This window comes from Culex pipiens, chromosome 3 (genome assembly GCF_016801865.2).
Source record: "Culex pipiens pallens isolate TS chromosome 3, TS_CPP_V2, whole genome shotgun sequence".
In the NCBI taxonomy this organism is placed as follows: Eukaryota; Metazoa; Arthropoda; class Insecta; order Diptera; family Culicidae; genus Culex; species Culex pipiens.
This window is the reverse complement of record NC_068939.1, coordinates 66723245-66737427: the sequence shown is the minus strand read 5'-3', so window position 1 is coordinate 66737427 and position 14183 is coordinate 66723245. Positions and strand designations below refer to the sequence as shown.

At 34.7% G+C, this 14183-nt stretch overlaps 1 protein-coding gene across 1 annotated transcript in view; it reads right to left on the bottom strand.

Moving 5' to 3' along the window:
* Positions 1-7508: 7508 nt before the first annotated feature.
* The window catches only part of LOC120423504 (LIM/homeobox protein Awh-like), a 51000-nt gene continuing 44325 nt past the window's right edge, over positions 7509-14183 (bottom strand). Inside the window, exons 3-6 of the mRNA XM_039587345.2 lie at positions 8481-8695; positions 8189-8410; positions 7907-8128; positions 7509-7842 (exon numbers count right to left, since the gene is read on the bottom strand). Coding sequence (XP_039443279.1) covers positions 7781-7842; positions 7907-8128; positions 8189-8410; positions 8481-8695 — 721 coding nt within the window. The 3' untranslated portion in view covers positions 7509-7780. The remainder of the gene's footprint in view (positions 7843-7906; positions 8129-8188; positions 8411-8480; positions 8696-14183) is intronic.

Sequence of the window (14183 nt, the reverse complement as noted above, 5' to 3'; positions counted from 1 at the left end):
CAGGAGACTACACTTTTTGAATTGGTGCTGCAAATCGTGTTGAATAGCACCATGAAGAGGGGGCGTTAATTCGGAGTTTGTGCGAATTTGAGATTTTTGCGCAAATGAGAGTTTTGGCGTAAATCGGAAGAGGCATGGGCCGTTCACTTGTGGAGCGTAAAACGGGGTTTTAGTGAAGAAGTGTTGCGGTAATTGCTCAAAACAAGTTTTCATAAGTTTTTTTTTTAAATATTAAGAGTAGTTCTCAACGATTTCGCAAATTTTTTTCACGATTTTTAGCTTTTCATTTTTTTGATTTGGATGAAACTTTGCCATGCACCATGCATTCCATATGTCAAAAGAAGCACAATTGCATAATTCGTTTTTCTATACAAATGTCCATACAATTCTGGGGCCGGTCATATTATTCATCTGGTTTAGGAGATATGATTTTTTTGAAGAAAAAAAAACGTAAAAGTGGACAAAAATTGTTGAAGCAATTTTGTTAACAAAATGTACCGTTTTCAGGTTAAAGCTAATTTTAGGACTGCATTTTCAATTTATTTTGGTTTCTTTTCAAGAAAATTTTGTACAATTTTCTCTCTGAAACTTTCAAATCGAGCAATTTGTTTCTGAGATACACAATCTCAAAGAAATCAAATCGATGAACTTGATTTTTTCTAAGAGTTAACCCTTTGCTGCCCAATTTTTTTCGATTTTTTTTAAATTTTTCCCTTGACATTTTGAGCAACTTTTGTTCTACGAAAAAGTTTACGTCTCTTGTTTTTTGTTGTTTTTGTTTCATTTATAGTTTTAATATTTGCATTTATCTTGTTTAGTTGATATTTGTTTTTGGTAGTATTTGGCCTATTCTAGCACCTAATTTGTCATGTTTTTACAGCCAATTTTTCATTATTTTTTTGTATGTTTTTAATTTTTTTACTCTAGAACAAACCATTATCATTTAAATTGTTAAAAAATGCTTAGAGGTATAGTCTGAAACAATAGAAAAAAAAGTACAGAAAATATTAGTGAAAAACACAGCCAAGAAAAATTTACATTGGTAAAGTCAAATAAAACAAGTCACACGTTCAACCCTAAAAAAAACAAATTTTAAGAGTTCACCTTTCCAATGCTTTTTAAAGGTCGAAAATTGGTAAAAAAAAGATTTTTGGCTAATTATTAGATCGAACCCCGCCTAGAGGTGGGATTGGGTTGTAGCTGGATAAACTGAAAGTGTTCAACTGATCATAACTCGGAAACTACTGGTTTTCAATCGACTTTTCTGTGCATTCCCTATGTCAAAAGAAGCAATTTTGCATCATTTGTTTTTTCATGCAAGTCTCCATACAATTTTGAGGGCTGGAATGGGTATGTAAACGTATGAAATTTTGTATCTTTGGACGGAATTTTCTAAAAATCTGAAAATTAGATAAGAAACTTCATTTTTGGGTCAAACATTTGTAACAGATTTTTTGAGTATAAAAAATTAAAAAAGATAATTTTGAATATATTTCTATCGATTCCTTGACTTTTCTGAAGAAACGTCCTAGAAAATCGATAAAAAGTAACAAAGTTGCTACAGGAAACAAAGATATATTTCGATCTACCCCAGAAAATGTTCCGAAAAGGCACCTCTCTCATAAACAAAATTTAAAAAATGATAAAATAATTAACATATTAAAAAAAATACTATCAACGCCTGAATAGCACCATAGAAATGATGAAAATATTTTGAAAATTAGATTTCAAAGAAAGTTTCACAACACGTAAAAAAAATAATCAAAAAAAAGTTAGCTTAAGCAACATAAAAATGATAAAAAGTTGCGCCTTGTGATGAAATAATTTTTTTAAATAAAACAATTTGACTACCTTTTTGAAAATAAAATTTCACTAGAGGTGGCCTCATGACAAAATAAAAAAAATGAAAAAAGTAGAGCAACATAAAAAAAGATCAAAGATAAATATTTTAAAAATAGGATTTTACCAGCGGCGTTTTGTTGATAAAATTATTTGACTATCGGCGCTCCTCAAGCTATAAAGACTATTCAAAATAAGTCAAACAAAGTTTGCCAACCGGCGCAAAAAGTTGTTGTAGCTAGAACGCTAAACAGAATTTTTATTTATGTTACCGTACGCCAAACTTTGTTTTGCTCTTATTAAACAGTCTTTATGTTGCTAGAGGGGCGTCGATAGTCAAACTTTTTTTTGTTGAATGTTTTAATTTTGTCATAATAGCGGTTCCAGTAAAATCTTATGTTTAAAATATTTTTATCATTTTTAAGCTGATTTGGGCACTGATTATTCAACTTTTTTTTCAATACTTTTACCAATTTTTTTCCCCACTCATAAGGGCGCCTCCAGTAAAACTTACATATTGAGAATTTACATAAAAATGTTTACCCATTCCATTTTCCATATCGAGAATTTGCATGATTTTTTTAAGTCGTAGGGGCGCCTCAAATCAAAATGTTCATATCGAGAATTTGCATGATTTTTTTTTAGTCATAAGGGCGCCTCCAGTCAAATTTTCATAAAAAATTTGTATGATTTTTTAAAAGTCGTAGTGGCGCCTCCAATTAAATTTTCATAATTTTCATAAAAAAGTTTTAGTCATAGGGGCGCCTCCAGTCAATTTTCATAATAAGAAATTGTATGATTTTTTTAAAGTCGTAGTCACGCATCCATTAAATTTTTCATAGCGAAAATCATCATGATTCATGATGAAGTCGTAGGGGCGCCTTCTGTCAAATTTTTGGTATTGAAGATTTGTTCTAAAAAATTTAAGTCACAAGTTGAATTTTCATAATAAGAATTTGTATGATTTTTTTAAGTCATAAGGGCGCCTCAGTCCAAGTTGCCATATCGAGAATATGCCTTTAAAGTCGTAGAGGCGTCTTCAGTCATATTTTTTACATTAACATTATTTTTTTTAAACACATATTTAAAAAAAATAATTCATAGGGGTGCTTCCAGTCAATTTTTCATATCCAAAATTTGCATGATATTTTTAAGTCGTAGGGGCGCCTCCAGTCAAATTTTCATAATAAAATTTATATGATGTTTTTAAAGTCGTAGTGGAGCCTCCAATCAATTTTTCATTTCGAGAATTTGCATGATTTTGTTAGGTCGTAGGGGCGCCTTCAATTCAATTTTCATATCGAGAATTTTCATAAAAATGTTTAAGTCATAGGGCGCCTCCAGTCATTTTTTCATAATAAGAAATTGTATGATTTTTTCAAAGTCGTAGGGACGCATTCATTAAATTTTTCATAGCGAAAATTTTCATGATTTTTTAAGTCGCCTCCTGTCAAATTTTCAATATTGAGAATTTGTTTAAAAAAATTAAGTCGTAGGGGCGGCACCAAATAAATTTTCATAATAAGAATTTGTATGATTTTTTTAAGTCATAAGGGCGCCTCAATCCAAGTTGCCATATCGAGCATATGCCTTTAAAGTCGTAGGGGCGTCTTCAGTCATATTTTTACATTGGGAATTTGTATTTAAAAAAAATAATTCATAGGGGCGCTTTCAGTCAATTTTTCATATCAAGAATTCGCATGATTTTTTTAATTCTAAGGGGCGCCTCCAGTCTAATCTTTAATGTTGAGAATATGTTTAAAAAAATTAGGTTGTAGGGGCGCCTCCAGTTAAATTTTCATATTGAGAATTTTCATAAAAATGTTTCATTCATAGTCATAGGTCAAATTTTCAATATAAGAATTGGTATGATTTTTTTAAGTCATAAGAGCGCCTCTAGTCAAATTTTCATTACAAAATTTGTATGTTTTTTTAAGTCGTAGGGGCGCCTCTAGTCAAATTTTTATATGGCATATTCGTACTGAAAAAAATTAAGTTTTAGGGGCGCCTCCAATTAAATTTTCATAATTTTCATGAAAAGGTTTTAGTCATAGGGGCGCCTGCAGTCAAATTTTTCATATCGATAATTTGCAAGATTTTTTTAAGTCATAAGGGTGCCTCCAGTCTAATTTTCATAACAAAATTTGTATGATTTTTTAAAGTCGTATGGGCGCCTATATTTAATTTTTCAAAACGAGAATTTGCATGATTTTTTTAAGTCGTAAGGGCGCTTCCAGTCAATTTTTTATATTGCATATTCGTATTGAAAAAAAATAAGTCTTAGGGGCGCTTCCAGTTAAATTTTCATAATTTTCATAAAAATGTTTTAGTCATAGGGGCGCCTTCAGTCAAATTTTTTACATATCGAGAATTTGCATGATTTTTTTTAAGTAATAAGGGCGCCTCCAGTCAAATTTTCATAACAAAATTTGTATGATTTTTTTTACAGTCGTAGGGGCGCCTGCAGTCAAATTTTTATATTGCATATGCGTATTGAAAGAAATTAAGTCTAAGGGGCGCGTTCAGTTAAATTTTCATAAAAATGTGGTAGTCATAGGGGCGCCTCCAGTCAATTTTTTTATATCGAGAATTTTCATGGTTTTTTCAAGTCATAAGGGCGCCTCCAGTCAATTATAATAAAATTAATATGATTTTTTTAAAGTCGTAGGGGCGCCTCCATTCAATATTTCATTTCGAGAATTTGCATGATTTTTTTAAGACGTAGGGGCGCCTCCAGTCATATTTTTATATTGCATATTCGTATTGAAAATAATTAAGTCTAAGGGACGCGTCCAGTTAAACTTTCATAAAAATGTGGTAGTCATAGGGGCGCCTCAAGTCAATTTTTTTATATCGAGAATTTTCATGTTTTTTCAAGTCATAAGGGCGCCTTCAGTCAATTTTTATAAAAAAGTTAATATGATTTTTTTTAAGTCGTAGGGGCGCCTCCATTCAATATTTCATTTCGAGAATTTGCATGATTTTTTTAAGACGTAGAGGCGCCTCCAGTCAAATTTTTATATTGCATATTCGTATTGAAAAAAAAATAAGTCTTAGGGGCGCGTCCAGTTAAATTTTCATAAAAATGTGGTAGTCATAGGGACGCCTCCAGTCAAATTTTTTATATCGAGAATTTTCATGTTTTTTTCAAGTCATAAGGGCGCCTCCAGTCAATTTTTATAAAAAAAATTAATATGATTTGTTTTAAGTCGTAGGGGCGCCTCCATTCAATATTTCATTTCGAGAATTTGCATGATTTTTTTAAGACGTAGGGGCGCCTCCAGTCAAATTTTTATATTGCATATTCGTATTGAAAATAATTAAGTCTAAGGGGCGCGTCTAGTTAAATTTTCATAAAAATGTGGTAGTCATAGGGGCGCCTCCAGTCAATTTTTTTATATCAAGAATTTTCATGTTTTTTTCAAGTCATAAGGGAGCCTCCAGTCAATTTTTATAAAAAAAATTAATATGATTTGTTTTAAGTCGTAGGGGCGCCTCCATTCAATATTTCATTTCGAGAATTTGCATGATTTTTTTAAGACGTAGAGGCGCCTCCAGTCAAATTTTTATATTGCATATTCGTATTGAAAAAAAATAAGTCTTAGGGGCGCCTCCAGTTAAATTATCATAATTTTCATAAAAATGTTTTAGTCATAGGGGCGCCTCCAGTCAATTTTTTTATATCAAGAATTTTCATGTTTTTTCAAGTCATAAGGGCGCCTTCAGTCAATTTTTATAAAAAAGTTAATATGATTTTTTTTAAGTCGTAGGGGCGCCTCCATTCAATATTTCATTTCGAGAATTTGCATGATTTTTTTAAGACGTAGAGGCGCCTCCAGTCAAATTTTTATATTGCATATTCGTATTGAAAAAAAATAAGTCTTAGGGGCGCGTCCAGTTAAATTTTCATAAAAATGTGGTAGTCATAGGGACGCCTCCAGTCAAATTTTTTATATCGAGAATTTTCATGTTTTTTTCAAGTCATAAGGGCGCCTCCAGTCAATTTTTATAAAAAAAATTAATATGATTTGTTTTAAGTCGTAGGGGCGCCTCCATTCAATATTTCATTTCGAGAATTTGCATGATTTTTTTAAGACGTAGGGGCGCCTCCAGTCAAATTTTTATATTGCATATTCGTATTGAAAATAATTAAGTCTAAGGGGCGCGTCTAGTTAAATTTTCATAAAAATGTGGTAGTCATAGGGGCGCCTCCAGTCAATTTTTTTATATCAAGAATTTTCATGTTTTTTCAAATCATAAGGGAGCCTCCAGTCAATTTTTATAAAAAAAAATTAATATGATTTGTTTTAAGTCGTAGGGGCGCCTCCATTCAATATTTCATTTCGAGAATTTGCATGATTTTTTTAAGACGTAGAGGCGCCTCCAGTCAAATTTTTATATTGCATATTCGTATTGAAAAAAAATAAGTCTTAGGGGCGCCTCCAGTTAAATTATCATAATTTTCATAAAAATGTTTTAGTCATAGGGGCGCCTCCAGTCAAATTTTTCATATCGATTTGAAAAAAAAATCTCTTTGGCATTTTAGCAACATAGCTAAAAAAAAATCGGCCCTTCGGGCCGAGGGGCGCATGGGATGTAAATAACTTAATTTGCCAGGGGGGGGGGTTAAACCCCTAAAACCCCCCCCTTGTACACGGCCCTGACTGTACTAGGAGGTAGGAGGCAACTTTTGTTCTAGGAAAATTGTTACTTATCTTGTTTTATATTTTTCTTGTTTTATTTTCAGTATTTTAATTAGCATTTATCTAGTTTATGTTTGTTTCTGATTGAATTTGGCTTAAGGACGTATTAGACTATCACAAACAAACAAGCTTTTTGACAGTTTGGCAATTTGCCTATTTGGTTTGTTTGCCTGCATTTGTTTGCAGAAACGTCATCCTGAACACATTTTGCTTTGTTTGCGAGTTGGCAAACTGTCAAACACAAAAAGTGCGCGTTTGTTTGTTTGCTATGGTCTAATAGCTCCTTTACTCTACCACCTCCTTGTGGCATCCTGAACATTAACCTATGTTAGACAGTTAGCGATAAGCGTGTAGAGCTGTGTATGTGTGAGTGTAAAGGGAGCGTTATTTTATTACGTAACGCAAAATTTGAAATTTTTGACCCCCTCCCTCCCCTTCGTAACAAATCGTAACAGATGAGCGATACCCCCTAACCCCCCTGTAACGCGTAACACAAGGTCTTTGTATATTTTTTTATAAGTGTCTATATGAAAATTTTGCGTTACGTCAAATAATTTTTCATCACACACCCCCCCCCCCCCTCCCCCAATTTTCGTAACATTTCGTTACAAACGCAGACACCCCCTACCCCCCCTAACTGCGTTACGTAATAAAAGAACGCTCCCTTAAAGCTAGCGTGGATCAGGAGTCTGTCTGGTAGAGGAAGCCGAATAATAAAGATGGAGCTCAGCTCCCGTGTAAATGATAAATAGTGTTTAGTTTAATATCAATAAATAGGAAAATATCACACTCCTATCATTTCCTTTTTGTCTATCTAGTGTTTTCATGGTTTTGTATTTTATTTGATAGTAGCATACATTTCAAAAATCACGCTTCTAATTTTGAGTTTTTAGTTTTTAGGTTTTAGTTTTTAGTTGTTTCGAATTTTCTCTAGTTCAAATCAAGTAATAATAATCTGACGCATCGTTGTGTTCAATAATTTCGTTTATTTCAACAAATCAATAATTTAAAATCGTGTACAATTCTCAAGGTGCAAATTTGATTTGCATTTATCGCTACTATGCAGACCTACTGGTTTATCAAGTCTCTTATCAAAATGTGTCCCTATATTTAAATATAATAGATTAAATTAGCTACCGAATAGAACTAACAATTTTGAAAAATAATCTATTTACAAAAAATAAATATCTTAAATACTGTCATTTCAAAGAATCAGAGGACCATTTTCTTATTTCCTGCTAAATTTCGCTCTGCATGCAGTGAATCGCCGAATCCTCCGATAGTTCATCAAATGAAGATTCTGAAAATGAGATTGAATTACTTAAATACCAAAATGCTTAGTTATTTTTATCTGATCAACTTACCATGCCTGCTGTACGGAGACGATTTAGAGGACACAATTGTATTGTTGTTGTTATGATTGATGCTACTGAACCCGGAGCTACTCGAACCGCCCGAATTTCCGTGCATCGGCGGTCCCGGCCCCATATGCATCGGTCCGTGACTTACGCTGGCCTGCTGGAACGTGTACGACAGCTGCAGGTTGATGTGTCGGGCGAACGGATTCATGTCACCGTTGGAAGGAACTGTCGAGAGGAAGCTTAGTTGAAGAACTGTTCATAGCACCCTGTGCTAAACTACTTTACCTTGAACGTGCTTCTTCTGGCGAGCTCTCGAGTTCTGGAACCAAACCTGGGTGACCCGTTTGCTCAGACCCGTCACCGAAGCTATCCGCTCCAGATCCTGTCCGTCGGGATTGCTGTCGATGTTGAAGTTGGCCTGCAGAATCTGCAGCTGCTCCTCGGTGAAGGTCGTCCGGACACGTTTGCTTTTGTTGCTCTTCTGTAAGCCATCCGCTTCACAGCCATCTAGAAGAAAGGTCATTTCGAAGGTTCAGAACTTGATATCCTGGTAGACCTTCCCCCTCGAAATCCTCACCATCGCTGGACGTTCCGCAGTCGAAGAACTCCGAGTAGTGCTTCTTGCACAGCACCTTGTCGTCGGCCAGCGCAAACTGCTCCCCAGTGGACAACTGGCGGCCGCAGCTGTCGCACGCGAAGCACGCCAGGTGGAAGATCATCTTCCGGGCCCGCCGGACCCAGTCCGAGGCGGAGATGCTGCGGCTGCAGCGGGCACACTTGGCGCCAAACGTGCTGGAAATTAAAGACCAGATTACTATCATTCTGTACTGGAATCAATTTAATATCAATCTCAAAAGTGTTTATTCAATAAATTTGTTCAATATATTTTCAAAATTCTTCCAACAGAGGAATTCATTTAATAATGTAGGTACTTAATTAATCATTCAAACTACTCCTGCTTCTGACACTTGATACGACAAAGCTTTCATCGCTGCCATCAACTTGCTCCCTCTATCAGAACCACGCGATCTGGACAAGCTCCCTGTTGTTGCTGAACATGCTTGCTGGGCCTTGTCTTGGTGGCTCATGTCGCGAGGATCGCGAGCATGCGATCAAGATCTTCGACGCTTCATCTCACACGTCACATCTTCATTGCTTCACTGCTTCTAGCATGCAACCTTCTGTCTTTCTCTCTGGACCATGTCGTCACATGCAGCGATTCACCACCGGATCCATCGCGGGATCAGCCTCTGGACCAGGGTTGCCAGATCAACATTGTATTGAACATCAGTTATTTTCGCTAAAGTATCAAACAAATCCTCCAATATTCCTAATGAGAAGAACACATTACAATATGTTACCAATTAAATAAAAATCTGGCAACCCTGGCCCCGGACAGACAGTGGGAATGATAAATTTCGAGATATTCGCCAGATTATGTGCATAATTTGTCCGCTCATGTTACGCGCGCGCGGATTCTTCTTCCCGCATCGCTTTCAGCTTCTTTTCTCATACTGTGCAACATTTCGTTGCATGCTTCCGTGTGTTCCCAGGGAGCAGCAGGTCCGGCCAGGTGACGACAGTCCCCAGAGAAGACAAAACGTTCCACCAAGTGTTCGGTCCATTAGAATGTGGAGGGAAGAAGGGAGAGGGCGATATCTCTTAAATGTCCAGGGTAGGAAGTAATATATAAGTCATTCCACTTCAATTGTACACAAAAAAGTGCAAAACTATAATCAAAATAATCTTATCAAGCTTCAATTTGGTGGAGCTGTTTTTATATCACAAAAAGCAAGCATCCCGCATCATAAACAAAAATTTATCCCGATTTTCACTTCAAGAATTTTTTTTATTGATTTGGTGTCTTCGGCAATGTACAAACTATTCAGTACAATGTACTATGTACAATGTACAACCGGGAGGGAACGCTGGGTTGGTCGATGGAACCGCTCCGCCGCCAGCTGCTGCAGCGGTCGAGCTCGAAGTCTTCGGAGGTGGGCGGGACGCTGGCGCTTTCTTCTTCTTGTCCTGCTCCTCGATGTACTTTTTCCGCGCGGCGCAGCCACGGAAATTCGCCGTGTGGTTTCCACCACAATTGGCGCACTTGACACGCGCTTTGTGCTGCTGGGCGTTTTCCCCCAGCTGGTCTTTCCGCGGAAGACTGCACCTTTCGGTGAAGTGGGTCTCACCGCACTTTACGCACCGGGGTGGGAGATTGCAGTTTCTTGAGCCGTGTCCGAATTTCTGACAGCGGTGGCATTGGGCTGCGTCGGCCGGATTCTTCGTGTAGAATCGCCACGTCACAAAGAAGCCAAAGAATTGTAAATTTTACTCCAAAATTATTTTTGACTTCAGTTTTTATTTGTAATGAATCATAAAATTTGCAATTGAAAAGTTTACAGATTTTTTGATAAAGTGCAGTGAATTTACAATATTGTTCAATTTGTTATACAATGCTTTTTTTTTATTTGAACGCATTCCATATGGCAAAAAACCATTATGCATCTTAGTTTGATGTCTTCGGTTTTTGTCACACCCCCCCCCCCCCGCCATGCAAAAAAATTGCCTGGAAATTCATGTGGGGTACTTTCAAATATTATGTCTTGTCAAGCACTTTTCCTAGGACGTAATATTGAATGTTTAGCCCTTTTGAAATGTTATTCTTGATTTGAAAATTTTGAATATATTGTTTTCGAAAAGATCGGAAAATTTCACGAATGTTTCATATTTTAACATTAAAAATCGGACCATTAGTTGCTGAGATATCGACATTAAAAAATGGTGGGCTGTTTGGGTGAGACTTAGAAAACATCAATTTTCCTGTTTTTAAACCTTTGCATTGCAATATCTCAGCAAATAAAGGTCGTATCAACAAAGTCCGAAGAAGCAAAATATAGAGAATTTTCTCAGCTTTTCAGAAATATGTTTTCCACAAGTGTGCAAACATGTGCACTAATTTAAAAAAAAATGAAAAACTGCGACTATTTTCAAAAAAGTCACCTAAATATGGATTTAACTTGAAAACGGTGCACTTTATCAAAATTTCTCTAAAGTACTTTTTGATTGCAAATTGGATGTTACATCGAAAAATGAAGTTGAAAAAATTTTGCGAGCAATATTTCGATTTTTTGAAAAAATAAGTATTGATTAAAAAATTCATAACTCGGTCAATGATTTTTTGCACAACCTGGAAATTTCTGAAAAGTTGGCATTTTATGTCCTTTAAAACATATCAAAAAATAAAAAAAATTAAAAATAGTGTTTTTTTTGCAAATCAAATTTTAGTGATAATAAGTTAAATAAAAAAATCACCAAATTTTTTTTACCGTGTATCATTTTTTTTCAGTGTAGTCCGTATCCACACCTACAACTTTGCCGAAGACACCAAATCGATCAAAAAATTCCTTCAAAAGATACAGATTTTTGAATTTTCATACATCATTTTTGTATGGACAGCTGCGAAATTTGTATGGAAAATTATATGGACAAAATAATGATGCAAAATGGCTTCTTTGGGCATACCGAAGGCACCAAAAAAGTTTCAGTCGGATTAAAAAATACAAAAATTAAAATTGAAGAAAAAAGACCGATTTCGTAGAGAATTGCTCATGTGTAAAGTCACAAGTCGAAAAATAAACATTCACTTTTTGTAGATGTTCATTGCGTGTAAACAAAGTGAAATAAATAATTTTAAGTGGTGCTAACAAGGAAATTCACAAAAAAATCATCAACAGATTGATTTTTTGGAGAAGTTCAGGAGTGATTTTCTTTTGCGTGATTTGCCTCCTCTCTTTTTCGCGGGTGAAGAATGTTCGCAAGCGAAATTGTTTTTTTTGTTGCGATTATTCCATCCCTGCATCGGCCTGAAGTTTAAATTCCATTTTTTTTTATTTTCAAAATGTATCAGGGGAAAATGGCATCTTTTGCGCTAGAGTTTAGGATCTGAAAATATGATTTTTGAATAAAAATAAAATCAAACAAAATTTAAAAAATCAGTTTCAAATGAAAACCGAATTTGCAATTAAAAATGACGCTATAACTGTTTGATACAGTGCACCGTTTTGAAGATCTAAGCATTTTTCGGTATTTTTTTTAGAAAAAATACCTTTTTCAATTTAAAAATATTGTATGAAGGAAAGCATCCCAGCAAAGATCAGACTGCTGGTTGGTGAAACAAATCATTTTGAAATTTGACGTTTTGAAAAATAGGTTGTGTTTCATGTGGTTTCATTGTCACACAACTAGCCTTGAATTTTTCATTCACTTTATCGCGGAAACTATTGGGTCGATTTTCAATATTTAAAAATATTTTTTGTGAAATGTTCTTCACAGAAAAATGCTGATTCCCGAAATCGTGAATTGTGTTATGATTTTTAGAACCAAGAAGAATATATTCACATTAAAAGTGCAAATGCACCCTACTTATGAAAACACTGAAAACACTGATTTTTCACAAAATTTAAACTTAAAGAGGTTGGTTGTGTCTCAGCAACCAGGCCAACCAGAAATTTTCTGAGCCGGAGGTATTAGTTCATAGAATAGCTATAATTTCAGAAGGGTGTACTTTATTTTAAAATTCAAGAATCTTATGAATTGAACATGAATTTGCATCTAAAAATGATTGTTAAAAATTGGATTGGTAACATTTTCGATTTTTTTAATATCTCTCCGGTACAGTCCAGACTCGATTATCCGAAGGCCTCGGAAAAAAATAACTTCGGATAATCGAATCACGAAAAAATATTTGTTTTTTCGTTGTCTAATTATTCTTTGTCGAGCTTAGGTATGACCCCTAAACTACGCTAAAATGATTTAGAATTTTTAAATCCTAGATGGCGGCCAAATGGCGGTGATTTAATATTGAAAAAATGCATTTTATTTTTTAATAGGCAATCAATTACTCAAAATTGACCTAAATGGGGTCTTAGAACTCAAATATTATGTTAAAAACTAGAAAATTATAAAATAGGAAAACATATTTTTTTGTTCGTGATTCGATTATCCTGGATCCCATACAAACCTTCGGATAATCGAACTTCGGATAGAGAATTTGCAGCAAAGCTAAAAGACACTTGTCGCCACCTTTGGACAAATAGCGTAAACCTAAGATTTTTCGAAAAAATGTGTTTTTACCTTCAAAATCAACATTTTTATTAAACTTATGCCGGATTCGGATGTGAAAAATCATTTCCAAAAAATTGGTGTGCAACTTTCCAATATTCGTTTGATTTTTCTATGAGAAAATTGTAAATTTAGTAAAAGATAGTTATTCGAACTTTTTGGCAACAAAGTCTGTCAAAAATCAATAAAAATTGTTGAATATACGTTAACACATCTGTTATCAACTATATCACTGTTTATTTCATTGATATATATGGGGAAACTATTTTTTTCGTGTTTTGAAACATGTTTTTTAAAGAAAAAGTTCACAAATTTTCGCGCGCCCAAAAATTGATGTTCATTATTCTAAAGCAAAAAAAATTTCTCGTCTTTTGCAACCAGTTTCATTAATATTGGTGCAGGGAATCATGGGAAATAAGCGATTTTGTTCTTCAATCCAGCAGAAAGGAATACGATTTTTGGCAAGTAACCTAATTTTGGCGCCACCTACATTTGAAACACAGGTGCGCTGCAAAACCTCAATAATCGAAACGTCGAATAATCGAGTCTGTTCTGTATGAGATTTTGCATCATCCTAAACCATTGTGGAAAAGATGCATTTTTAAGGCTTCCTGATAACATCACGAAAAAGGGTATAGATTTTTTTAAAGCCGTTGCAAATATATTTAAAATAATATTACACCTCCTTAAGTCTCAAAAATCAAGGCAAATTTAAAATTCCAAAGATATTATAAGTCTAATCAATTGAATTAATTCAAAATACATTTTATGGAGTTAGAGTCTTAGATGATAATGCAATGATGTTTTAGTTCCATTGAATTTTAAATAAAACCCTGAATATAGAGCATAGGAATTCTTGAACGCTAAACAAGTTAAAAAAAATGGTTCTTCACAGCTGTAAATTAGCCTCGTCCGAGCAATTTTAGGAATTATCATAAAATTTTTCTCACCCTTTGCTCACCAAAAAGGGTCAGTTTTCCCTTTTCAAACCAACAAGCCAAATAACTCAAGTGTCGAGCTGCAATAGTCCGAGCCCCAGCACAATCGAACGGGAACAACCTCGATGTGAATTCCGCAGTTTTTTTTTCGAACCAGCTCACACTTATTAATAAAACATTTTTCGCGTTCGGAAATGTGCACTGACATGATTTTGACAGTA